The sequence below is a fragment of the Oreochromis aureus genome, linkage group 16, assembly GCF_013358895.1.
Source record: "Oreochromis aureus strain Israel breed Guangdong linkage group 16, ZZ_aureus, whole genome shotgun sequence".
Taxonomy (NCBI): Eukaryota; Metazoa; Chordata; class Actinopteri; order Cichliformes; family Cichlidae; genus Oreochromis; species Oreochromis aureus.
In genome coordinates, this window is record NC_052957.1 from 20,593,544 (window position 1) to 20,621,084 (window position 27,541).

Here is a 27,541-nt window from a genome sequence, read left to right on the forward strand (position 1 = left end):
TCAGAGTCAAATGTCTTGAAATTAAGTTTTATATTTGGTATTTAAAGGTTTAGTAGGTGTGGACTTTTAAAAACCAAAAGAAGAGACATTGTCATTGTGCGGAAACGTTAGCCAACTTAGAAGATTAATACAGCCTAATAGCCTTCATAATGGTGATCAGTTATACCATTGGCCTCACCACCGTTTTGATGGTTTCCTACAGATAATGTCATAATGATCACTGCTTTGTTTTACTAATCAGTATGATATCTAGTATTTCGCTCATGAGACACCTGCTTCCACTAGCTATGATCGAGATTATTAATAGTAGGATAATGCAATGGTTGCACCTGCCTTTGTGCCCTATTGTTCATCTGAAAAGGGAAGTTCTCAAATATTTTTTTCTTTTAATCCGCCTACATTCAGCTTCCAATAATTTTTGGCTTTTGTATTACTCTTTGTACACCCTCCAGTACAAAGAACACTGAAATTAGCTTGCACCAGCTTGCACTGATGAATGTCCCCAGTGACTGGCTCAGACGACGTGTATTCATCCATGTAGGTTCAAGACCAGTTGGAAAAAATGGCCAAATGCTCGTTCCAGTTGGGTAATTTCCACGTTCATTTTCACTCAGACTCCAAAAACAATATCTAATATGCGTAATGTGAACCGTTTTTTGCCAACCCACGAGGCACAATAGCCACATTAATGAGGAACTACTCTTTAAATGTCAACTTGTGCACAACTTCTCAAAATGTCTACTATAATAACTTGAATAGCTGCCTTCACTTTTTAGCTTTGAAAATCATCATCATCATAATCACCCCACAAAGTCGAAAAAGGACCAGGAGCTATTATATCTTCAATGAGGCCTGAGGAACCAAAACACCACATAACTAATTGCCTTCTTTATCTCACACTCCATTCATAGCTCTAATCTTCCACGTAGCACTCACCCCGCGCATTACGTTAATGTGCAGCGCTGCCATTGTTCTCGTCACTATGGAGACGCCACCCAGTACTCTGATTTGGAGGCTCATACATCAGCACAAGACTGGTGTGACACTACAGTAGAGAGAGATTAAAGGGAAGAGCATAGCACACACACACACAGTGAAAGCGACTGTCAGCTGTGAGAGCTATGACGCACGTCGGGCTCCGTTAATATTGTGCAGCAGGCTTTGGCGTCTGTGTGAGCATTCCATTACAGGCATTACATTCCAATACTGGCTCACGCTGAGCTCGGCCAGCAGCTGTGTGCTGAATTAGCCTCTCTCCCAGTCACAAACACACACTCAGGTCGCTCAAGTTCTTTTATGTTTTGTATGGTTTTTAATTACCAAATCCCTCACATCAAACAGTAAACTGACCCAAGCTTGTATCTCTGCCAAAGACCTCTAATGTTTGTCTGCGCACATGCTAACAGAGGAAGACTAAACTCATCGTGTTGACATGCTTCACATGTACATTTACCATCGTAACTACTGTAGTTATCTACAGGGCGTTAATGAAAAGGTTGTGTTTTTGCTAGCGTTTGCGTGTGTGTCATTCTTTCTGTGCGTAAACACAATAGCACACAATACAACATTTTGAATGAATTGTGATAAAACTATTTAGGGGTGTAGAGTGGGGTCGTGTTAACAAGCCATTAAAATTTGGCTTAAATCCACCAAAGTCTCCAAGGTCAACTTAACAACTTATTGGTCAAAAATTGACAAAAAGTCTTAGAAACTATGATTCTTACAAGTGTGATGTGTGTTGTCAACATATAGAAAGTACTGTATAAAGATTTAAAATATGATGTCGATTTGACCTCTGACCTCTCCTTCAAGATCAAGATCCAAGTCAAAATACAGTATTATAGATCCATTTAAACTATGTTTCCTACTGTTTTATGCTTGTGTTTGCAACATATAGATATATAGAGAATGATATACTGGGATTCTAACTATCATGTTGCCTTGCACCTCTGACCTTTTCTTCAAGGTCAAATAAGGTCAAACATTCCTAAAATGTCTTTTATTTTAAAAACTATCATTGACGTTCCACTGCCTTTGTCTTTGCTGACAACAATTAAGAAATTATGCAGGTATGTGGGCATTATAAATACCGCGTTATAGTGCATCCAAATACCATGTCACATTTGACCTATGACCTCACTTTTGCATTTCTCATCTGGCTTTCTTTCAAGCTGACCCCAAAATGTCTTACATCTTTATAGAAGGTATCGTTAAGAGAAAGAAGGAGCTGCCTATACTTAGAAATATACTGTAGTATGGAGAGTAAGACTATGTTTTTTGGACACGTACCTCAGGAATGGCCGAAAAGCGATAAACATTTAGTAAATATTTTGCTGGTGGCCTGTAAAAAGGGTATTACCAGAAAATGGCTATCATCGGAGAGCCCAACTATAAATCTATGGATGGACATCACAATGGACATTTATAAAATGGAAAAGATAACAGCTTTTGTTAATCATAAATTGGATAAATTTACATTATATTGGGAAAAATGGGTCAAATATGTCACGCCTCATAGGCCAGATTTTACTTTCACAAACCAGTAGTTATGAAGTATGAGAGTATGTAAGAGTAAGATCACTCCCTATCAGTACATATTTATTTTTATTTTTTTTCCTCTTCTTTTTTTTTTTTTTATTTTTTATTTTTTTTTCTCTGTCTGTTTTTTTCAATTATTGTTATGGTTGTAAGTTTTTTTTTTTGTTTGTTTGTTTGTTTGCTTGTTTTGTTTTTTTTTCTTTTTCTTTTTTCTTCTTATAAACAGGATATGAACTAAAATATTATTTCGGCAATAAGGGCAGACAACAGATGCAAGAAGTATCCCCATGTGATGTATATGTTATGAAGGTCTGTTTCTAAATGTCTATTGAAAAATAAAAAATTATAAAAAAAAAAAGAAATATACTGTAGTATAATAAGTTCCAGGTATCCATGTCCAGTTATCTAAAAATCAATACCTGTTATTCATTACCTACTTCTACATAATGTTTGTGTAATCAGAGCAAACATCAGTCATGCTACCCTTATCTGATTTTGACTACACTGAAAACGTGTTATGGTATGTTTAAAAAGAAAAGAAAAAAATACAAAATACATTCCACTTCCTTAAAAGTAAATACTACCCAGAGAGTGAGCAGCCTGGGTGAAAGTTTGCACTTTCTTTAGTTTAGTTGTTAGTATTGCTAATATTTGCTAACTACAGCCTCAACACATGACATATTACTGTGTCCTTACTTATTAAACAAATCTGAGCCGAAATGCCGAATTGAAGTGCTTCCCATGATTCAGTAGCTTGTAGAACCACCTTTAGCAGCAATGACTTGAAGTAATTGTTTTCTTTTTAACTTTATCAGTCTGTCATGTCATTGCAGAGGAATTTTGGCTCACTCTTCTTTGCAAAGTTGTTTCGGTTCACTGAGGTTTACAGGCATTCATTTAAGCACAGCTCTTTAAATGTCCAGCCACAGGTTAGACTTTGACTGGGCTGTTGAAACACCTCTATTCTTTTCTTTTTCGGCCATTCTGTTATAGAGTTTCTGCTGTGTTTTGGATCATTGTCCTGTAGCTACACCTAGCTAAGATGGCCTCACATCTCACATACGGTCGACTCAATGACTGCAATGTGCCCAGATCCTGTGCACAACAAACCCAAATCATCACTCTTCCAACCACTGTGCTGATAGTTGGGGTTTGCAGGCTCTCTGGGGGTTTTTTTGCAGTTTCTCTAAGCATTGCACAATCTGACCCGGGGGTGACTTTACTGGGACGTCCTCTCCTGGGAGGGCAACTGTCTTGAATGTTTTCCACTTTCTGTAGAATGATGAATGATCTTACAACCCTTCCAACGGCTGCTGATGTCTTTCCCCAGTGACACTAAGTTTGCACACACCGGCCAGCAAACAAATAAAACTTTTAATCGACGTGCTGTTGATCACATAATCAAGTGCATTTGATTACCAGCACTCAGCTGCTACTTAACGGCCTAATTCCTATGAAAACAGTGTGGGCTTAGCTTTTCACGCACTGCTTTAGCATTTTGGCTTAATTTGTGTTTAGTAGAATACTGACACAGTGTAATATATATATATATTACACTGTTTTATTATGCTTTAACATATAAAACCTTAGTAGTGGGTGTACTTTCTTTCTGTACACATATTAACCACTTTACTATTGTCTTAAATGTCACTTCCATTTCCTTCTGTTGCACCTATTCTGATTTCATGTGAGGACATGTCAGGGTGCAGCTATCTCAGCAATCTCAGCCTCACACCGTTTTATGATTGTATTTACAAAGGTCACACCTCATCCTTCAGCCTCATACACTTCTGTGGGTAAAATAACAAAGTGAATGAAGTGGGTGATTCATAGCTTGGAAGCAGCTCCTCTGTTTTAAACAGTGGGTGGGCTTGCCATGTTAGCAGCGTCTTTTTGGATACTTCAGTCACTACTTTTACAATTTTTGAGTAAAACGTCATTGTAAATATTAGATTGATTGCCATGAAGAAAAGATATAAATAAAATGTACTGACTTTTGCTGCCACCAAACTCTGTATTTTTCCCAGCGTATTAAACACTGCTATTTTATCAAAAGCCACTGGCATCTCCGGGACACACCCAAAATGTCCTCAGGTGTCGGTATCACAGCACTATTGTGGTCTTGTCTTGGAGTTTTTGCATCTTTTTTTCCAGTCAGTGTTTATTTTCACTTTCACTACCTCTTTGTTCACGGTTTGACCCATCAACCCTTTTCATTGAAAAGGAAAACTCATGAGAATAGCCCAGGTTTCTAAATGTGGTCCCCAGGGGTCCCGAGCAAATACGCTTGTGAGACGAATTGGAAATAACACCATAGTAAAGTGATAAATAGTGATAGTGATAAAACAGTCCCGGTAAAAACCACATGATGTGTTGTGCATCATGTGATTCACTGCATTCTTCGACCTTTTTGTGCTTTTCATTTAATCCTCTCTTGAGTAATTTCCTACTCCGGCAGTTTCGTCTTTCTCTGCAAGGACTTTACGTAAGAGAAACGATGAGGAAACCGATAAACAGAGTCACACTGACTTGCTGCACCTCGTGTTCGTATCATGACACAGGAGTGTCAGAAGTTGGGCTTCTGTGGAAACTTGGAGGACTCGAGGTCAGACAGCCAGTGCGTCAGTGAGACTCCGGCTCCTGTTACACCTGGCGTGTAACACCAGAAGCAGTGTAACACATGTGTGCATCATGAGTATCATCAATGCTTGTCACCTGCCATCTCCAGCTCCGCACTGCTGCACAAAGAGGCCTGTCTGTAGCATCTGAAGCGGTCAGATCAATAGGACTTATGATGGAATTAACCCTATAAACTCTATAAAGTGCAGCATAGTGGTGCCATGGAAGAGGTTAGTATTGTTGCCTCACATCAGTAAGGTCTTGGTTTTTTGTGGAGTCATGTTCTCCCTTTACCTTGTGTGTCTATAAGGTTAACTATCAATTTTAAAATGGCCATAAGTGTGAATGTCAACAAGAATAGTTGTCTGTTTCTCTGGTGACCAGTACTCACCTAAGACACTGACAGCTGAGACAGACTTAAGCTTATTCCCAACCCTGAAGTTGTAAGTTGTCATAGTTCTGAAAAAGTTCAGGCTGTGCAATGGTCTCAGTTAGCATGTTAATGTCAACTTTCGTGACAGTACCACTCGAAAAACACTGAATAAGTATGGTTTGTTTGCTATGGTTACCAAGGGAAAGCTTCTTCTACATACAAAGAACGTGGCAGCACAGCTTAGGCTTGGAAAAGTTACATTTGAACCTCTGACTTTTCCCCTACTGACAGGTTTGTATTTGTAACATGTCACTGTTGGATCGATTGTCTTGAAATTTAGTTCAAACAGCAATCTTTTACCCAGAATAATATTATAATGACTTTCTTCTTTTCTTGGAGTTCCTACAACAAATAAAAATTTTCATTATTTTGTCAAATTGTATATAAATGTTATTTCTGTCAGTTCATCTTTGTTTAGTTTTTGTATGGGTGATTGGTTTTTGAAGATCGTATTAATTAGCAAAAAAAGTATTAAGTTTTACACATTAGCCATTTGCCACTGTGTACAAGGGCATAAAACTCAGAATGCGTTGCACACCCTTAAAGAGCTCCTGTAGTCACAGATGTTTGCTATACTTTCTTACACAGACTGGCTATGACCATAAAGCCACATGTAATGTACAACAGAAACATGTTTTGGGTCTTGGCTGTCAGATGCACACAAACCACCAACCCATTTTTAACTAACAGGACATCGGTGCCAATCTTTAATTACAAGCTGTGTCCCAATTCCTTGGCCGCATCCTTCGAAGGACCAGGCCTTCACCGTCTACGTGGGCTGGGTTCCTTGAAAGACCGAGAAGGCCGGAAGTGCGAGGCTGTGAAATGGGACGGTCTAGCCTTCAGATTCACGTGACCAGCTGTCTCAGTGGAGTTTAATAAACTCAGCCGTCTGCTCCTTGCTCCCTCTAATATAACAGGACATTGGAGTAAATTCTCTACCATCTCACACTTCTGTTTAATGAGTTTTCTTTTTGATGTTTATTCAGCTGTGTGAAAACTATAACTTTAGGCCAAACAATCACATTTTTAAGTTATCTAAGTGCCTTATATATCATGTTTAACCTGAGTAGCAAAAGACCGCGGGAGGTCTGAACACAAGGTGCCGGGAGTCCGGTGTTCTCGCCGGCTCTAGTGAGCCTTGACCTCCTAGTCAGCTATCGAGCTGGTGGGTAACGTCTCTGAAAACGTCTGAGCACTTTTGCAAGTATGTGATGTCCTGATAAATCTGAGAAATCAAGCCAATATTTGAAGTTTACTAGGGCTGCCACAAACGATTATTTTGATAGTCGACTAGTCACCGATTATTTTTGCGATTAGTCGACTAATCAGATCATGCATCCATTGGACGTAAAATGTACACCTGAAAATATGTTAAACGTTTATTTTGTGACCCAGAAAGAATAATAATTGTAATATTAAAACTAACTAGCTGCCGCCATTGTTGACAACTGCGCTGGGCCGCGCTATGAATTCTGGAACACAGTTTCTTCTTCTTCGGGGTTTAACGGCAGCTGGCATCCTTGTACATGCAGTGCTGCCATCTTCTGTTTCAGTCCGTTATTACACTCTTAAATACTACTACTTATTCCTGCGTCTTTTGGGATCTTACAAAGCTTCAAACGACGCGTCGACTATTAAATTAGTCGTCGACGATTTTAATAGTCGACGTAATCGTGACTAGTCGACTAATCGTGGCAGCCCTAAAGTTTACACAGCTACATTCTCGCCTGAAAATATCTTAAAAGTTTATTTTATGACCCAGACAGCGTAATATTAAAAGTAGCTGCCGCCATTGTCGGAAACTGGAATTGGCTGAGCCATGCTATGAATTCTAGGATAGGCTGGGCCACAAAGGATACACCCGACCCATCCTTCAAATTCGGGGAAATGAAGGATGCATTTGTTGGCTGCATTTGGAGCAGCCTTCAAATTGGGACAGCCTTCTTCACCTAGCTGTGACTTCAAATGCGGCCTCCGAAGGATGCAGCCTAGGAATTGGGACACAGCTAGTAATTACAGTGTTAGCTAGCAAGCTAACAGCTTTTTGTTTTTCCTTCTTTTACTGACATGATATTTGTTGTTTGAGTGCCTGTTACATTTTAGTTTTCATTGTGGAAGATATGTCATATTTTGGCCAGAGGTTCAATAAGTTTTAAATATACACCAGTGACAGTAGTGATAGTGCAGCAGTTGAGGATAAATGCAATTCTTTTTTCAGGTAAGTCTTTTAAGTTTAAGACTTCACTAGCATTCCCCTTGCTCTTAGGGTGAACTATCCAAAAGTAGACAGTTTTAGCACATACTGTGAAATAAAAAAAGATGGAGATAATTTCTGAAATGTAAAGCCAGAGCCAAAGTGCCTTAAGCCCAAATTCCAGGGATGTCAAACTCATTTTACATCATGTACCAGTTACAGCCCACTCTGATCTTAAGTGGGCCAGACCAGTGAAGATCCCTTTCTGTAAGTTTAACCATCATAAAAAATGGACATTTCTATAGCAGATAGTAAAAAAACTCGAACTTTTCCATTATTTACAGTTTTATCTATTACCTAATTACTTTGGGGCAGCATGAATGGCCATCTGTGAGGCCTTTATCAGTAAAAATAAAGATTTTCTACTTATGAAAATAGAAATAGTCCAAAATGTGTGCTTTCCTTCACGTTTTACAAAGCTTTCCAGAGGGCATGGATTGCAGTCTTTGACAGGTCTATTCTGGCTGTTGTACCCCCACCATATTATTTCCAGTGGTAAGAGAGTCAAGCATGGGGGGCGACTCCTGTAGATGAAAAAAGAAGTCCGATTTCTACAGAAGTCTATGGAAAAACTATTCCTCAACTACTTCCTCAATAACTTTATCAAACATTTTCCTAATGAGGTTGAGGACCAAATCAGAAGTTTCAAGATGTGTTAAGTACAGCATAATGTACATTTTGTAAACTATGGTCCCATTAGAGTCAAATAAAGGACGGTAAGGCAGGGTACACTTTAAGGAAGGCCTGCCTCTAATCTACAATCTGCATGTTTTGCCGTGGATTATTTGCCACAGTTTGTGCATCACAACACACTGAACCTTAATGCAGGTCATATTTAATGTTTCATATCTCTTCCCTCAACTTCCACCTCAAATTAAATTTTCAGATGTACAGAAATTTGTGTTCTGGTGAAAGAACAATGTTTTTGATTGGAGTTCCAGTAAGAAATACATTTAGCTCAAAGTGCCTGCAGTTATCCTCACGTTTCACATGACTTTGTGCGTGCTACCGTGATTTTTGCTCTTTGTTGGTGCTTATTATAACAATTTAATTATATATAATATAATAAAAAGCCACGCAAAAATGAGTATAAGCTTGCTCCAAACCAAATAATTACAAATGAACTCCAACTATTTTGTTATTATTATTATGGAGCACAGCAGCCCGGCACGCATCCTCTCCACTCGTTGCCCGGCTGCTTGTGTGTCTTTGTGTGTCACCTTTCCGTCTTTCTGTCTGTCACCTCCCCGGGCTGCAGCAGACGCATGAAGTCATCGTCCTGTGCTGACGTCAGCTACGCCAGCTTCACAATAGAGCCAACAGTCTGCAAGATGTTTACAAGTCTGCCTTTCATTTCTCAGAACTGTTGGTTATACAAGACTGCAGAGATTGTGTGTGTGTGCGTATGACACAGAGAGAGTGTGTGAGTCTCTTTAAATGGGTCATGTGTGTTTGTGCAGCCGCACAGAGGGCAGAGAGGTGGGTTGAGCATGGGGGCAAGGGTTGGCATTAGTGGAGCTGATTGTTTGAGACAAGAAGCCCAGCAGTCATGAGGCTCTGTTGTATTTGTCAAGGTAATTAACAGTCTGAGCTGAGAGATTTGAGGCATTTGCTTGTCTTTTTCCATTTGCTCCAGTTTTTTTTTCATTTCCTCGTCAACTGCTGTATGTTCAGTGTCACGTACTCAGATCCTTGCAGAGGATTTTGAAAGTGACTGTGTGACACTTTTTTAAATCCTCTGCCTTGCTGTGCGCCTGTATTTAAAAACTCAGCTCCCAGTTATTTCATGACATCAACCCCAGGGACAGGACCGAGGGGAAGTGACCGCATGTCCTGTTGATGTTCAGTTTGACGTTTCACTTAGTGGACAAAATCACAAATTAGTCCATGATTTCACTGGACAAACACCTGCCTGGAAAATGCCAGGTCCTTAACAAAGGAGAACAAGGAAGCTGGCAGGCTAGTCAGGAAGTTTACTCACCATTTCCACTGAAGTTATTCTCTCTAGCCTGTACAAAACCACTGGGCTGTGAAAATGCAGGGCCGACAGCAGCTCCCAGGGGGCATCGAGCGGGAAAACCCTTTCACTCAGCCGCAGTCGGGAGGCATTGACGTAAGAGCGGAACGGACACATGGGAGGATGGGGGCTCCCAAAATGCAAAAAGCTCCCAAGTTTGAACAACAACGAGCATCTTCCTTGGCATCTAGCACAAACCCACACAAACCTTTATTTACATGTACACACAGCCTTTGTGCAGGTATTTGTCTTTAATTTCTTCCCCACTGAGATCTAATATTTGCTGCATCAAATCAATTGTACGCCACGCAGCCTGCCACACAGCTCCTGGCGTGTTTAATAGCGGTCCTGCATGAGAGCAGACACATGCTGCAGAGGGATCTCACTCAGGCGGAACCACGTTTATGGATCCCTGCGTCTGAGCTGTGTTGGTGAAAACAGAAACCGCCGAAGTTACATAAGCCTGTGGTAGCCAAGGTCACTGATAGCAAGCGACACAGAATGAGGTTACTGATAAACTTTAAGAGGCACTACAGCCATTACTTTTAGTGCCGCTCCTTCAAATGTCAGTGTTATGGGGTCAACGGCATGAGGAGGAAAAAATGAAGAGCCTCTGATACTATCTGCAGTTCTTCATGGGTTTTCTTTTCTTTCTTTCGTCTTTGATGATCTTTAGGTGTTCTTTACACTTATTTACAAAAACCATTATCTTCTATGGAGTGGAAGATATATGCATCTGGTTATTTTAATTGCAAATATATATATATTTCCTGAGTAACAGCAAATGCTAACTACCAAGATGTCTGTGAAGGTTCTCAGTCATCCAGGTCATCGTAGTCTAAGGAGCTTGGAAAGAAGCTCCTTAGACTTCTGAAGGAGCTTCTCGGATGAGAGGTGAAACGTCTTCAAGCAACTTAAAGAAGTCCAGACGCTTTTCTTTCCAAGCTCCTTAGGCTAACCACCAAGAGTTAAGAGAGCATGCTTTTAATGGGTACTTGATCATCGTAGACCTAATTGTATATCGTTAGCTTCATAGCATAATTGCCTAAGTCACTTTGACCAGACAATGACTTAGGCACTTATGCTATGAAGCTAACGATATATTAAAAAAAGTACAGGTTTTATTTTTTGTAAGATCTCCAATATATGTTTATAAAATTTGAAAAAAGCATGTAACTGGTTGTATAAGTAAGGTTAGAATTAATTAAGAGAAGTCTACTGGTCTTTATTAACATGCAAGTAAAGCCTATGTTTGCACAGCTGCATCTGAATAAACCTCAAGACTTCTGGACCGATTAGACTAAAATGGAGATGTCAAAACCCATGGCACCACATTTGGTGAAAAACAAGCACAGCATATCAGCACAAACACCTCATACTAACTGTCAAGCACGGTGGTGGACGGGTGATGACTTGGGCTTGTGTTGCAGCCACAGGACGTGGGAATGTTACAGTCACTGAGGCGGCCACGAACTCCTCTGTACACCAAAGTCTTCTAGAGTAAAATGTGAGGTCATCTGTCTCACAGCTTAAGGTTAGCTGAAACTGTTTCGTGCTCCCAATAAAAACCTACAACAGAATGATTTTTTGCTTTTGTAACCAAAGTACTTAATTTTTAAAACAAGAAGTAGAGTTAGGGGAAAACCTTCTTTTTCACATGACCGAGCAATTAGTGGCTGACCCTCTACAGACACTTTGATATATTAGGAAATCTACTTTCTGTATGCCTTGCAAGTTTCACTGAATTAACTACAAAATAAGCTAAAAATACATGTCGGGGAAATGGAAAAGTAAAATTAGTTCTGATGACGGTTTCATCCTAATCTTAAGTTTTATTTCTTATACCGCAGAAAATCCACTAGGTCTGCCCACTTAACCCTAAATAAAAACTGATCAAGCAAAACTGGGAGTGCCTCGGTTGATTCTGACCACACTGAGAGTTTATAAGAAATGTAGTTTAATCAGCGAACTGTAGTTTCTGGAAATCTTTAAAAAGAACCAACAAGACAGCTGCTGATCACACATGAATGCACTTTGAGGATGACGAAACTGCAGCGGTGACTGTAAATGAGCAATGGAAACAATTTATTCAAATAACAGGTAGAAATGAAGCTTAAAACTGACTAAAACACATATTGCGAATATACACTCTGACATAATGAGGGCTGAGAATAATCTGTTAATGGATGTTTGATTTAAATCCTTTTTTTAAAACAATTCTGGAGCACTGTGACCCTCCTATGAAGTGTTCCACTGTGTTACCTGACAGGGACGGCTGGCTTACAAAGATGTTTTTAATACTGGCCCTTGCATGTCATAAAGTATTGAAAAGCTGCAGCGACTACTGGCCTGAACTCTGGGTTTCGTAACAGAAAAGCCTGTCCCCTGAGAGACACCTACACACAGCCCGGAGAGCAGTGTCTGTCTGGACGAGCTGACACGGCAGCAGCACAGGCTGACTCACAGCAGCTCTACGCTCCATCTAATGCACCACCTCTGCCTTTCACTGCACATCAGCATCAAACTCCTCTCAGAAGCACGGCGGGGTTTTTGTGCTCTCGTACGTGTGTGTCTCTGTGCCAGTGATCTTCTGCACTTGTGCTTCTTTGCCCCAGTAATCTTTTTCTTTAGATACTCTGTGCACTCTCGACACTGTTACATTAGAAGGAAAAGGAAAGCGCTGAAAGTGTACCCACCCATCATTTTTACAATTCCACATTTAGCTTGGCAGGCAGATCATGGGTGTGTGTGTGCTCCAAGAACATGACCGTGCAGGTTTGTATCATCCCTCTTTTTAATAAAGATGCTGCTAAAACTACAACCGAGAGGGGCAGACCAGATTAAACACGGAGCTTCTTTGTGCATAAAGGTTACTGCACAATTGTCCATCAGTTTATTTTCTGGGTTTGTACTGCAAGGTAAGCCCTGCCCACTCTGCCGCCTCACCCCCTCAAACTCTTCCAAAGGGACATGAGGTGTCTCCAAGCCAGCTGTGAGACATAATCTCGCCAGCGTGTCCTGTGTCTGCTCCTGGGTCTCCTCCCAGTTAGACATGCCTGAACTACCTCACATGGGAGGCAACCTGAAGGCATCCTGTCAGATGTCCAAACCTCCTCAACTGACTCCTTTTGATGTGCAAGAGCTCCTCCCAAATGACTGAGCTCCTCACCCTGTCTCTAAGGGTCAGCCCAGAAACCCTTTGGAAGAAGCTCATTTCCGACGCTTGTATCTGTAATCTCATTCTTTCGGTCACTACGCTGAGCTCGTGGCCACAGGCGAGGAGGGGAACGCAGATCAACCAGTAAATCAACAGTTTCATCTTTAGTGCAGCAGCTGCAATGATACCAGTCAGTCCGTTAACCTCTTGCCCCGCTCGTGATCAACACCCAAATGTGGCGAGAACTCCTCCCGAGCCTGGGGTGAAAAGGGTCACTCTACCCTTCTCAGGCTGTGAACCGTGACCTCAGACTTGGAAGCGCTAATTCTCAACCCAGCCACGTCGTATTCGGCTGCAAACCGAGCCAGTGCAACGTGAAGGTCACTGCTCGCTGAAGCCAACATATCATCTTAAAAAAGCAAATATGTGATACTGAGACCACAGAACCGGATACCCTCCACCCCTCGGCTGCTCCTGGAAAATTCTGTACATAAAACTTATGAGCAGACTCTGCGACAAAGGGCAGATCTGCCTAGAAAAGGAAAGTGCTTGGTTTATTGCAAATTATAATTCTGGCGTAATGGTAATCTGGACCCACTTCACCAGCTTGTGGGTCCAGATGTTGCTTATACCCATCTTGCTATAGATAACCATGTTTGTGACTTCTACAGCTGTTTCACACGTGCACCAAAGCCCTGAACTTTATAAGAGATCACCTGAATAGAGTTGCATGGAGAAATGTGCACAGTAGCTAATCTTTGACTTGCAAGCTCCCTTGTACAAAGTCAATGTGAGGACGGTGTACGCTCCATCCAGGTGCTTTCCTCTAAAGCACACAGAACAATAGGGAGAACAGAAGATCAAGAAGATTCCTGTTTTGTGCCACGTTTTAATAATTTCCCACTTTGATTCTCCCATTTCTGTCTGGAGTTCATGTGATAAAAACAAGTTAAGACTAACTTTGTGCATTTCTCTGTTTCACAGACAGGTCCGAGCTATCGTGTCTGTTTCACCGCCGCAGCTTTGTTTGGATTTTTATGAATTTATATTCTCTTGATTATACTTTAATCTCATGTACTAAGACCTGATTCTCTCCTTTACATGCTTTTAACAGCTTAAAGAATTATGTATGTGCTGTAAATAAATGATATCAGGCATATCCAATGTAGCAGTGATTCTTTAGCTGCTAGTTTATTCCCATCTTTGACGTCAGCACTCTGTATGCTATACATATCTGTGCTGTGATTCATTTCACAGGGTAGCATCCAGCCTTAAGAAAATTATTCCAAAAATGTCATTAATTACTCATTAAATGTTACCCACTGAAAAACAAATTATATTACTAGTTACTCATCAGGAAAAACACCTAATTACACAAAGCCATCCTTTGTTAATGCCCCTATCAAACAGGTTCACGCACGTTTCCGCCAATTATGTGCAAAATAGGTGAGGCAAAGTGGGCGAAATAGGTGACTCCCAGTTTATTAACAGTGGCTAACGTCACCAAACCAGTTAGACATATTAAACCCTTTTAAGTCATTGTCCACCAGATGCTCTTCTGTTGTTTTCAATAAACTGCATGCACAAAAAAATGTTTTGTCTCACTCCCATTTCTTCTTGTTGCATGTTGAAGCTCTACTTGGAACCTTGTTAAGATCCAACCATGCAAAATATGATTTTTTGCCATTTTTCAAGTGGTCTTAGACTTTTGATCAGAACTGTATTTTATTAATATCAAAGGTTAAAGGTACACAGCTAAAGGCTATTCCACTTTTCATAGTGCAAGAGGATGCACCTTGTCTATCACCTGCACCTGGCTGATGAACAAGTCAATATATAGAGATGCTGATGTTCTCCCAGCTTTTTATCTTTCTAGGTCATACCGGACTGTGATGCCCTCCAGGCACAGTGGTCATTAAGAACTTTAGGTTGTATTGATGTAAATGATTAAGAAATCTCAGTTCTTCAGGATTCAGCTGCTTGGAGAGAAATCAGAGCATGAACAGAAGCAGCAGGTCAGGGATTCAACATTTAGTCTCTCCAAGGGGACTTTGTCAAAACATATGGGAAACAATAAACAGATTCTGGCAACCAGCACAACTGTAAACTGTATCCCTCCCAATAAAATGCAAAGGTTAGCCTCAAACTGCTACACTCTCCCTGAGGGGCCTGAGTGTGACGCACAACAGAACAGAAATCAGAGCAAACGGCTGCTCTGCCCTCCATTCATTTGACTTTTTTTCCTCTCTTTGATTCAGTAATTCTTTGGCTATCTGCTTGTCAATCAGTATACATTCCAGCTATGTGTGCAGGGCTAAAAAACTTGTCTTCTGTCTGTCTCTTTGAGTATCCGCCACCGAACAGTGTGGCAAAAGCACGACGAGACGCGGCAGGGGTCTTTCGTCATTTCGTTGGACGACAAATTTCTGATTTATATGTTTTGATGGAGGAATGACGCAAAATGAGAAAGTTAAAACTAGGACACGGTTTCTTCCTGTCAGCTATGTCTGCTCTTACTTCGCAGTCTGTAACAAAAACCTCTCACACTCTTTTCCACTGGGCTGCATTTCTGCTGACCAAAGTGGCATTTCCTAACAGGAATCCCGGGACTCCTTTTCTGAGAGGAGACTGAGTGTTCTTAAGGGGAAAAGTCACTTAAAGCAGGAACCAGAGTTGCTCTGCAGTAAGTCTGACCTTGGTGCAGTTACACAGAAGTATTACTCACTGCGTACAAAGGCAAAACACTCAAGTGGAAAACCAGATGTTTCTGTTTAAGACGAGTTGTGTAAGTGCTGGTGATGGACGAGGCGGAGAGCTGTCAAGGTGGTAAAAAGATTAAAGCTGAACGGATCTTTCACTTTCATTTTCAAACCAAATTCTGTGCCAGCTGTCGTCACAAAGGATCCCAGCAAGAGAAACATTCAAGTAGATAAAAAAAAGACAGGCTGTGCTCTATAACTACATTATAACGACAGATATATTTAATTAGAAATGCATTTGGGCTAAAAAATTGTGTTCAGTCATCCAAAAACATGCAATCTACAGCTGTCTTATGGCTTTTGTGTGGGGATTTACAATAACGCTGGCATTTTTGTCAGAGACAGAACAAAAGATGAGCCATGATGTTACCCACTGGTTAGTGTGATGATGATGATGAGGGTTTTCATAGTCACCATCTTGAGGTTTTGAAGCACAGGGTGTTCCTCCTTTCTGACCCTAATCAAGACCAGTTTAAGAAATGCACTTCATCCATATGACCTGAAGCTAACAAGTAAAAACATAAAATCATCCGGAAAGTTGAGGTTTACTAACGTTAAAGAGGTTTTTTTAGACTTCAGTGTAAAGCTAGATTTAGACTGTAGGAAATGCATGTCCTAACTTACGTGGTAACCAAACTTTTAACTTTTAACCCTACGTCGCAATCTTCCACGCCATTAAAGTCAGTATGGTGTGAGTCAACCCAGCATGCAGTAACATCATGTTACATAGAAGGTTGTGGCATTGGGTCAAAATGAGGTTCCATTTACGGCATAAGTTCCATTCCGATCTAACGCAAAAGTATAATTCATGTGTAACTAGAAGCCTTTTTGCAACCTGAGGAGTCGCCCTCTGCTGGCTTTTAAAGAGAATGCAGGCACTTCTGCATCAGCTGCACTCGCCCATCTGTTATTCTGTCTGGTTTTTGTTGAAGTCCTAACGACCAAACTCAGCATTACAGAACCACATGATGCACAAAGGCCAAGGATGGTCTTCAGTCCCTCAGTTCACTTATCAAAGTGTCACTGGACAAGATGAAACTTGTCCTTAATGCACTGTGTGAGTGTGTATGTGTGTCTGTGTGTGATACATGAGCAGTAGCATTCATGGTCCTATCGGAAATTACATACAAAACGTCACAGGTACAAACATTACATACATCAGCAACAAAAATGTGCTGTATAACAACAACAGCAGCGTGACAAAAATGAATTGGGTGCAAGCGATCAATGAAGGATTTAAAAATAAAATCAATGCAATAGACTCATCAAATAAGGTCCAACACAAGTTTGGTTGTTTTTCATGAAATAACTCAGTGAAACTCATCAAAAAACTCGATAACAAAATCTATGGCAAGAAATTCCAACTATGAATGAATAGTTTGAAAATAGAGAATTCAAACGTTCCATCCAACTTTTGCCTCTTATCTGGTCGTGCGGATTCATTGGAAATATTCAGTCACCTATATAATTAAAATTAACTTTGCCCTTTCTTTGCATTTACACATACAAAGAGACCACACAGTGTTTGTGTTACGTGTGGATTTCAGTCCCCGTGGATGGCATTCACTGAACTTTGACAGTAATTGCTGTCCTAAATCGTAAGCCAAAAATGGTTTCTAGCTACCGCTGTCTGCTTCTCCTGCTTGGATCTCTTGACTCATACATTTGTGACACAGACAAAATTTACTTTTCAAGACTCTGGGAAAGTTTTCCAAACATAAGTTTTCAGTGGATTAAATCAATGAATCATCATTCATCTGGATTAAAATGCTGAATTTTATAGTTCTTTGTAAATCTCACATGAAACCCTTTTCACTGAATTTTCCTCAAAGTCCTTCAAGATTTATTTGTAATATGCACATGCAAACCTGTGGGGACTACAAAGACGCAGTTTATGCTCAGTATGCAGACTGAGCCAGGGTGCTGCAGTAGCTCTCTGGACACGGTGTATTCTTCATCATTAAACATTTAACTGTGCTATTTTCAACTTTATTGATTTCCCAGAAAGGATTTGCAATGATAATAGCTTAGAGGTTGAACCATTTGCTGCACTGACGCAAGTGTAACTTTCTTGGCGAGGGGTCGTGACTGCAGGTGTGTGACCCGGTGACTTCACTCTACTGGGTTAGATAATGGTGGTTGGGAGGTGTGATGTGCTGTACCAGCAGGGCTGTTAGTGACATTGGCACTGGCACTGAGGGATTTGAGGCCCGAGTCTCACTCAGTGACATAACTGAAGGCAACAGGCCAGTGACGAGAGTCCTCCGTCACTGCCGGTAGCTGTGCACCGGCTCGGAAACGATGAGATTCAATTTGGGCCACTTAGACAGAGACATGTCATTCACACCTCAGTGTGTGTTCTCCGTGTGTGTGTCACTGTCGAGCATGTGTTGACAAGCACATCGATTACGTCTTTCCTGCATATCTCAGCATCCTCCATCTGATTCCCTGCACACTAAACAGAGAGTAGACAGGCATTTTTTTCATAGCAGCACAATCTCTGAACTCAACTGCAAGAGCTGATATGCTTTGTCATATTTGGGGAAACAAAACTATGGAGCCATATCTTGTTTGCAGGTTATACAGTATAATATATAACCTTGCACGGGTGAGATCAGCGCTTATGCAGTCTAGGGTAGGGCTCTGTAACCGGCAGCTGCAGGGCTGCATGGAGCTTCTGCTGTGGCTCTGATTAAAATCTAGATGAACAGGAATAATCTATGAGTTATAATTTGATTTATCATTGTAAGGAAGTCTAAATTTTCCAACTGTTAAAGGGTGTAACCTCTGCAAGTTTTAAAAATAAAGTTTGTTTTTTTTGTCAGCTTAAATGTGCCATAGCTTATGCCTATCACCTTATTAGTTTATCCGAACCCATGACTAGCATGAATGCACACACATAAATGGCTAGTCATGACTCCTGCTGTTTAATTTTATCTGTTATGAAAAGTTGAATATAAAGAATTTAATTGTGCATGAATTTAAGTGTGCACCACCAACCCTGCTGCTGTCCCATGTGCATGACCTGCAGCTGGGCTTCGGTCAAATTAAACTGAAAGTGGCCTATTTTTTAAAAAACTTTCATTATTTTTAAAACTATTGGGGTTTTGTGTGTTTTATTTCTTATCAGTAATTTTAATAGGACTCATTTGCACAAACACAGGTAGCATTCAAACTGACCTACACAGATTAATATCTACTCTGTTTCAAATTAGGCCTGTGCAAGATAATTGGTTTTTCCCCAATTTGACAATTGTGCCATAAAAAGGAAATTGCATTTTTCTTATTTTTAGTCTATAATTTCATAAATGCAACAAAAACATGGCGTTATTTAAAGGAATATCCAAAGTTAACGTGCCAAACAGTCATAGCACAGCGTAGGCATAAGTGATGATAGATTTGAATGTTTACTGAAACACCCTTCAGCCATGTTATCAGTGTTGTTGTTGCATATTTTGTCCACCAGGGGGCACCTTGCAGTTTTCGCAAACACACCAACCAGCTGATCTGAGTAGAGCCAGATGTCAACGAGTCACTTGTTGTGACGGTGAAACGCCCTTATTATGAAAAGGCATTGTCTTATTAGCTCAGTAAGGACTCATGCTGGGGAAAACTTTTGTGTGTCTGCTTCTTCTTCTTCTCCTTTCTCCGGCTCCTTGCAGGGGTCGCCACAGCAGATCATCTGCATCCATCTCACCCAATCTGTAGCGGGCTCCTCCTTTACATTAACATGTTTTGTGTGCCTGAAAGAAAAAGTACCAGCTGATATATTGGATTTTTAAATGACCACTTATTTTTGTCAATATTAGTCTTTAAAAAATATATCAGTCAGCCTATACTACATGCATCGTTTAATGGGTAGTGCTGCACTTAACAGTAATGACAAACTCTACTGTCATGCTAGCTTCTTCATTTAATATTAAATACTACATTCTTCTGTCTATAAGACTAACACGATTAACTAGGTCCAAATGCTTGAAAGCAAACAAGCTCTTGGAGAAGATGTTTGAGATGTTGCCAAGTTAGGTGTAAAGTGTAAAAGTGATTTCATATTTCATAATTTACCAAAATATATTCACACTATTTACAGACACTTATGATGATGTGTTAGCTTCATGGTTTCTCACGGAAGACTTTTCAGTTTCTGACAGGAAGAAGCTGTGTGGCTCAGCTTATGAACAGTGGCAAGAGTAAAGGTGCTGTTTCTTTGAGTAAAAACAGAACCACATTAACAAACAAACAAAAAAAAGAAGCAAAAAAAAATCCTGGTTCTGGTTCTTGGTTCATCTCCAAAACAAAAAACAAGCCATTGCAGAAGTGACTTAAACCTGCCTTCTTTCCAGCTGAGGTTTTGCAGTGGCATGACCACCAACCACATGACGTTAACTTGAGGACATATGACAATGCAGGGCCAAGTGAATAAGGCATCGGTCACAGTCTTTAACCATCTGGCAACCAAGGGTCACAAGGGAACAGGGTGAGGGTTAAAAGTACCAGCTGAGAATCAGTGAGCGATAAGAGGGCCTGATGTGCAGGAACAATGGGCCCAAAATAATCAGTGAAATGTGTTTGTATGTATGTATGGAGGCATGGTACATGAGGTACACTGTCTGTTTATATTGTTATATTAACCACACTTAAATGAAGGAAATGCCTTCATTTAAGTGTGGTTGCAGTCTTCTTTACAGCTGGTCCGGACTTTGGCTGGGTCAAAGTTGGTACGAGGGGTTCCAGACGTCTTGTGGCTTGTTCAGAGGCAGTTTTGGAAAACCTAATCTGTGCTGCCGTGTTCTTTTAATGCGAAAGAGGCTCCCTCCTGGCAGCTCTTCCAAACACGGCATAAGTATTCAGACTTTTTAAGTGTACTGTCATGACCTTTAACATTTAACATGCTAACTGAGGCCTGTAGAGAGTCTGAGACGTAGCTCTTGGGTTTTTTGCAGTTTCTCTGTCTGGGTCTGAGGCTTGGGTGAAATTTCTGGGACATCCACTCTTAGGAAGATTGTATCATTGTTTTAACAGAGAGCTGAGTGCTCCAGAAAAGCAAACTGTCAAAACTAATGCTTTTATTGAGGTGCTCACAGTTGATGATGGTCAGTTATTCAAGTGCATTTGATAAGAAACACATGGCTGTTGCTTACGCTCTTAATTCTTATGGAAACAATAAGGATATACTTAGTTTTCTCAGAACTGCATATGATAATGTTACTATAACAGTAATATTCTGCATTTGCGAATGCATCTCCAGTGAGTGCCTGTTAAATTTATGTGTATACATAAAGCATGTAGATATTTGCCCTTGCATATATATGCATGATTGATATACTACATTTTATTCTTCTCTTCTCTTTATTTATTTACTAACCTTCCTGTTCTATGGCACAGTGCAAGAGAAAATGTGCTCACAGTCTGAGGTGTATCTTTTCAAACCACACAGTTTGTGGTTCAGACAGAGTTGTGCATTCTTGCATGCAGCCGCTGCTTGAACACAGATCGAACAGTGGCTGTGTGAGCTTGTAAAGCGGTCAGCCTGCATGAGGGTCAGCCTCAGTGGTTTTGAGGCTGAGGGCTAACGACCAAATGGGGGACGTGCAGACGTGAGAAAGGCAGAGATGGCGAGTACCAAGAGTGCTGCTGACTTGTCAAAGTGATTGGGGGAAAAAAGTGGTATTTTCCAAACATGGAGGCTCAGGCTGATTTAACATTTCTAATCATTATGAAGAAAATATGCTTTTGCTCACTCTGAAAAGATTGTTGTCTTTATGCTATCTTGGTGGCTGCAAACTAGGAAGTACAATGGCATATTAGGGCAACTGAAGAGAAAAGTGGCAAATTTGCCAGGAATACCTCAGAAAATATAATTATTTCGTCAAGGCAACTCATCGCTTTGCACATCTCTTTGGTGTGCACTGTGCCAACATTAGATGACCTAATTACAACTGGATTTAGTAACGAAGAAATACTTGTGATTTTAGCTCAGAATCACCCACTTTATCATGAACTGGGTCTATTCAGAAGAAAGCAACACACTGATTTGGATGAGGTGATAGTGTTTGTGTATCAAGAACTACAGCACGATGGACATTTGCCACTTTAAAGGCAAAGATTTTGTGTTTTTTCCCCACCCCACCCCTTATTTTTTTTCCTACCTTTAGTGGCCCTGATAAGCCGTCATAAGGAAGTGACATATGGAAAAAAAAAATGAAATGACAGAAAAGGCACACTCACGACTGCTCGTCTTCCTGCTCATGCATCACAAACAGCACCGCACAGACAACATCCTGTATGCACAGAATAAAGGGGGCAGTGCACCTAAGCGCTTATGGAGTGCTGTGTGACATCATTTCTGTGCAATGACGTTTGTAATTACAGATAATGACACATAATGTTATAGACAGCGTTAGTTTGGGTCCAGTTAGCTTTTGATTTTTCTCTATGACCTCATATTAGTCACATTTACTTATATTGACGTCTTTATTTTCAAATGGCAAACATAAACATGTCTGAATGATTACAGTGCAGTTTCAGTCTCTTCATGTAGGTATTACCTACAGAGTAATGTAATACCATTTTATTTGAATATTTGTTGGTCTGCAAGACCCACTGAGGTTTAGTGATTGTGCACATGCCTATTGCAGCCAATTGTTTGCAAACCAAACCATGAACTGTGCAGCTAATTATCCGAAGCAAAGCTTTTCAGTCAGAGACATAAACGTCAGTTTGCTGTTTTACGAGATCTTATCTCCCTTCCTGGAGTCTCAGTTGCCCGACAGCTGCTCCCAGCCAACAAGCGTCCCAGCACGTAACAAATAACCACCCCCACAAGGCCACAACGTGGAGTTTCTACACTTTATTTTTTATACAAACAACATAAAAATGTGTTCATTAGTGACCTTTATAGATGCTTATGGGAGCAATATGTTGTTGTTCAGCACAACCTGACAAGCAGTTTTCCACTCATTTGTAGGCTTTGCATGCTGGTTGTTGCATCATATCTGACATGCAAATGCTAGAGTGGTATCAAACGTCTTATCTACCGCTCATTAGCAAACCATACAGACCGCATATAAACGATGCTCGTAGCCACCATCATGGGCATTTTAAAGCTTTAAGCCTGGTATTTTTAGTCATCATGGTTTATTTAAAACTGATCATTATGCTAACATACATAAAGGGGTACACAGCATTAAAAGACTACTGGAGACTTGGTGACCAGTGGGGATTAATAATATTTAGTGCAAAAACTGAAGTGGCTCCCCCTGAAAATGAGTTACTGCCTTTAAGCTGCATTGTTTTTACTGGCTCTTATACATTGTAAAAATGCTTTGAAGCCAGATGTGATGAGAGAAGGGCGGGTCGGACTGTGAAACATGTGCTTACCAATTAGCTAATGACTTCACAGTTCGTCAGCCAAGGAGCATATCCAGATAATCTGGAACATAGTATGACCATGATTTACAAAATGGACCAAGATTTTGGTCCAGCACGACCCAAAATGTGCAACTGAACCAGTAAACTCATGAGGAAAATGCTTACAGAGGTCAAGGCGTGGTTGTTTTCCCCCACAGACTTCTATAGGACCAGAAGTGTTTTGCAACCACAGCTATTGCTCCCAGGTGGCCGTTGAAAAGAATGCAGAAGGCACCTTTAAGAACCAGAAGCTCTTTTGTATAGAACATGTTGTACAGAAGTCTGTAGGGGAACAAACTACTGCCCCCTCGCTGTGTGACCTGTGTAAGCATGAGCTCTAGTTTATAGAAAATTTGTTCATATTAAATGGAAAATTTGGTCAATTTTGCAAGTTATGGTAATTGACTAAAAACTTATCAATCACAAGTCAGGTTGGTTGCATCCATCTTTTAGTGACTGGGTTTTTAAGCCTACCTCCTCAAGGATTCATTGTTTTTGGCATCTGACTTTGGCTTCAGGTGCTGCTTGGTCTGAGTGCTATGCTAAGCTAACAGGCTAATTTGTATTTTATGCATAGATGTGAGTCTGGCAGTGAATACGTCATTGCTTTTAATTTACTAAGACCTTTTTAAACTATTAGGAATTATAAAAGGAGGCTTTGTAATTCATATCATTATTATTATTATTCAATAAAGAGCCGTGTCAGTAAAAAGTCAAAGAAGGTAAACGTACTAGAAGGATATAGTGGATTACTAATTTTCCCAAGGGGCCACATGAGAAACTGGAGGGCCTCAACAATAAGCTGAACTCCTTTTTTGCTCAATATTCATTTTATGTCTTTTAGCTTATTGGTCTCGCTCCCCTAAAAATGAAGGCATATTGTAATAGCCTTGAAAAGTAAACTGCAAACTCTCTCTACAGATGTATTGTACTAAGTGCATTTAAAGGTCATTTAAGTGCTCCAGAGCCCCCCTCTGTCTGTGGTGTAACATTAAAACTTTGATTGCTTTTAAAAGTCTGTTTTGTGACTTAAAACTCACCCTTCCTGATTAGTAGCTTCAAGCCTGCAGGCCCAGGGCAAATAATTAACCTCCAATTCTGCAATTATCCCAGCAGGCAAAAGAAGCATTGAAAGACTGAGAGGACCTGAGCTGGAAGTGCGTCATGCTTAATTTTCGAATGCGCCGACTGTTTTCAGTCGCCAGTCACACACTGACAGCAATCTGCAGCACTTTGGAGAACCTGTTGATTCTGAAAATGGTTTCATTTTCTCTTTACGTCAAAAACCAGCCAGATCTAAACAACCATCTTTCCTAACCAAACAGACCTACATCGACATGCAGTAGTGTTATGTTAGAGTGGGTAAAGAAACTCAGCAGGGCTTTAAAGATTGAAGAGATTTAAAACAAGGAAATGAAAGTGTGAAAGCCTGTCTGTCTGTGTGCCTCTGACACTATAACTGACTAAAGTCAAAGTCTTTTAACACGAAAAACCACTTTCAATGTCATTTTCCACCTAAAAAATATTGTTATAGCTGCTTTAGAAGGCTTTTCTACACTCAAGAGGTCACTTAATCCAGCTGGAGTTTCTGGAAATCAACGTGTAAGCACTTTCATGGATACAGCCTGGTGTTAATGACAGAAAGAGACCCGCGTCATCATGGGATACTGCCTCTGCCTGCTGGTGATGACAGATCAGGCGAGGCTGTGATGTGCAGAGGACAGTCAGGGACAGTGTGACAGTGGTTTTCCATCTGCTCTGATACTGGTTGTGCAATGACTAGTTTGGCTCTTTAGAGTGATGGTGTTGATGGTCATTTTGATGTGAGGGTCATCTTGTTAGTTTAAAAACAAAGTCTTTTACAAGACAGGAAATAATGGTGCAGTGACATAACAGATACATCACGGTGTTAGAGGTGTGTTGCTTTTTAAATGTGATGTGCTCCTTGATAACAACAGGTGAGAATGAAGGAAGGAAGCAGCAGACTTTCAGCACATAAACACAATTTCCCTTTGACCAGACTCGCTGCTGGATAACACAGCGGATGGTGAGAAACACGGCTGAGAAAAATAAAAGCTTTGCAGGAAAAAATAGATGTCAACAATAAGGAGAAGGTTTAAATACAGTATGTTCCTTTGTCCTCGTTTTGCATCTTTTTGTTTTAAATCAGTATTCAGACATGACTTTCATGTCATTTCCTTCTTGTTTGGGTCTTTTTGCACTTGGTTTTATCTATGCACACTCAAAGTTTTTAAAACAAAAATGAAAACTGAATACAGTAAAAAACAATTTAAAAAAGCTGCCATTTGGTCTCAGCTTTAATTGTTCTCAAAATATTGTATTAAATCCAAGGCAGGGCACTGAGTTACACCTTGAATTATTGACATTACTGGCTGAAGGTCAGAAGGATGACGCTCCTACAACTTGTGTGTGTCCAGGAGGAACTGAATATACAGAGAGCTGCACAGCTGGCCTCCCTGTGCCAATACTCCCTCCCTGTGGTTTAGTGAGTCATTGCACTTTGCAGCAAGTAAAATTAGGTTTTTGCACAGAAATGAGAGAAATGTTCAATTTTTTTAAAAAAAGCACATGCCAGTATTTATGCATGTCTTCTATTTAAATTGACTACAGACAAAAATGAAATCTAGTATCAGATTAAGCAGTAGAATAGAAACATCCTCAAACATGTCTTGGAGCACAAGAGGGACTTTAAAAAATAAGAAAAGGAATAAAACAAAATCTTACATTGTCTCTTTCCTACTTTGTTCTAAGACATTTGACAAATGTTTGAGCAGCAAATGAAAAAAATAAATAAAAATAACTAACTAACTAACTACTTTATCATTACACACTAATAGCACTGTATGAACTGCGGAAAAGGCCTCAAAGCATCTCTGCAGAAGAGGCCGATACCTTTGTCTTTTCACTGCATGATGCCTACATTTCCCACGGTGCAACTTGACAAACAGACAATCAGGTGTCCTCACAGTATTTGATGTAAGCTTGAAATGCAAGCCCTTACCCTCACTACCAACGCCACAAGTGACAATTTAGCCAAAATGAAAAAAAGTTTGAAATGTTAAACTGGGGCCGTTTCCTCCTTTAAACAAAGCGAAATGTAGAAAGCAGCAACACCAGATCACAAACCCTGTTTTATGAGCTGTGCCGTAAACTTAGAGAGAAAAGTAGGACAACCTTGAACCTCTATTCACTTTAATTACACTGTAAAAGCATTTTTTGTGCAACAAGCTTATAACTAAGCTTAACAAGCAAGTGAGTAAAACAGTGAGCTGAATTTGAAGGTTTCTAGGTACCTGCTAGCTAAGAGGAAATACAGCAAATTAAAAAATGTCACAGAATATAAATAGAATATAAATACTGAACTATTCTGTAAGAAATGAGACTGTAGGCCTGCTTTCCACCATTCAAAGATTAAATGTAAATATCAGACCAAAGCCAGTCGCTGCATTATTGACGGTGAAGGGAACAAATTCATTTCACACAAGTCGGAGAAAAGAGTCAAAAAGCTCCAGAAAGATGATGGTAAAGTCCTTCGTACAGCATTTAAAGCTGCTAGGTGAATACACTCAGATTACTTGTAACAACACTGACAGGGTTAACGTTGAAAAAAGATAATGTTATTTTCTATTTTGCTTCGACTGTCAACAAATCCCAAAAAACAACAACAACAACAACAGCTATAAATAGTACGTTACAACTTCTCTGTCCTCTCTGCGACCGTATATCTTATAATTTCAATGACATTGCAGGTGATCGTGTGCTGTGTATCAATGAGAAGAGAGTAAAATCCACCTTAAACAGGACACAGTCACTGGGTTACGACGCCTGACTTTGATGGTTGCGGTCCTGCCCCTCGTGTGTGGTGATGTAGGAGAGAAGGTCAATCGCTGTCACGACGGCAAATAAAATCTTCCTCTGGAGGGCCGACCCATCGACCCCGTCTGCACAGAGACACAAAACTGCTGTTAAACACAGATCTGCAAATCTCATAAACACGTATTTTATTTACAATATAGAAAATATATCAGATCTTTAAACTGAGACACACTATTAATAATAATACAATATTTAAAGAAGAAAATGTTCGCTCATTTAGAATTTGATGGCAGCATCACAAAGGAAAAAAACAACAAAGAAAAGCCAGAACTGCTGCTAAAAGAAGAGGGGATGTTACACAGTGTCAAACACGGCCGTGTCCCAACTTCAGTCAGACATGTTGCTGCCATCAAATTTAAAATCAGTTACATTTCTCTTAAGATGATATATGTGGGTTCTATTGTGAATAAAATATCAGCTTTTGGGGGGTTTTGGCTACTAATTCACTGATTTA

At 40.2% G+C, this 27,541-nt stretch overlaps 1 protein-coding gene across 1 annotated transcript in view; it reads right to left on the bottom strand.

Moving 5' to 3' along the window:
- Positions 1–17,536: 17,536 nt before the first annotated feature.
- Positions 17,537–27,541, bottom strand: part of cbsb (cystathionine beta-synthase b) — a 22,193-nt gene continuing 12,188 nt past the window's right edge. Inside the window, exons 14-15 of the mRNA XM_039600453.1 lie at positions 27,004–27,152; positions 17,537–19,523 (exon numbers count right to left, since the gene is read on the bottom strand). Coding sequence (XP_039456387.1) covers positions 27,028–27,152 — 125 coding nt within the window. The 3' untranslated portion in view covers positions 17,537–19,523; positions 27,004–27,027. The remainder of the gene's footprint in view (positions 19,524–27,003; positions 27,153–27,541) is intronic.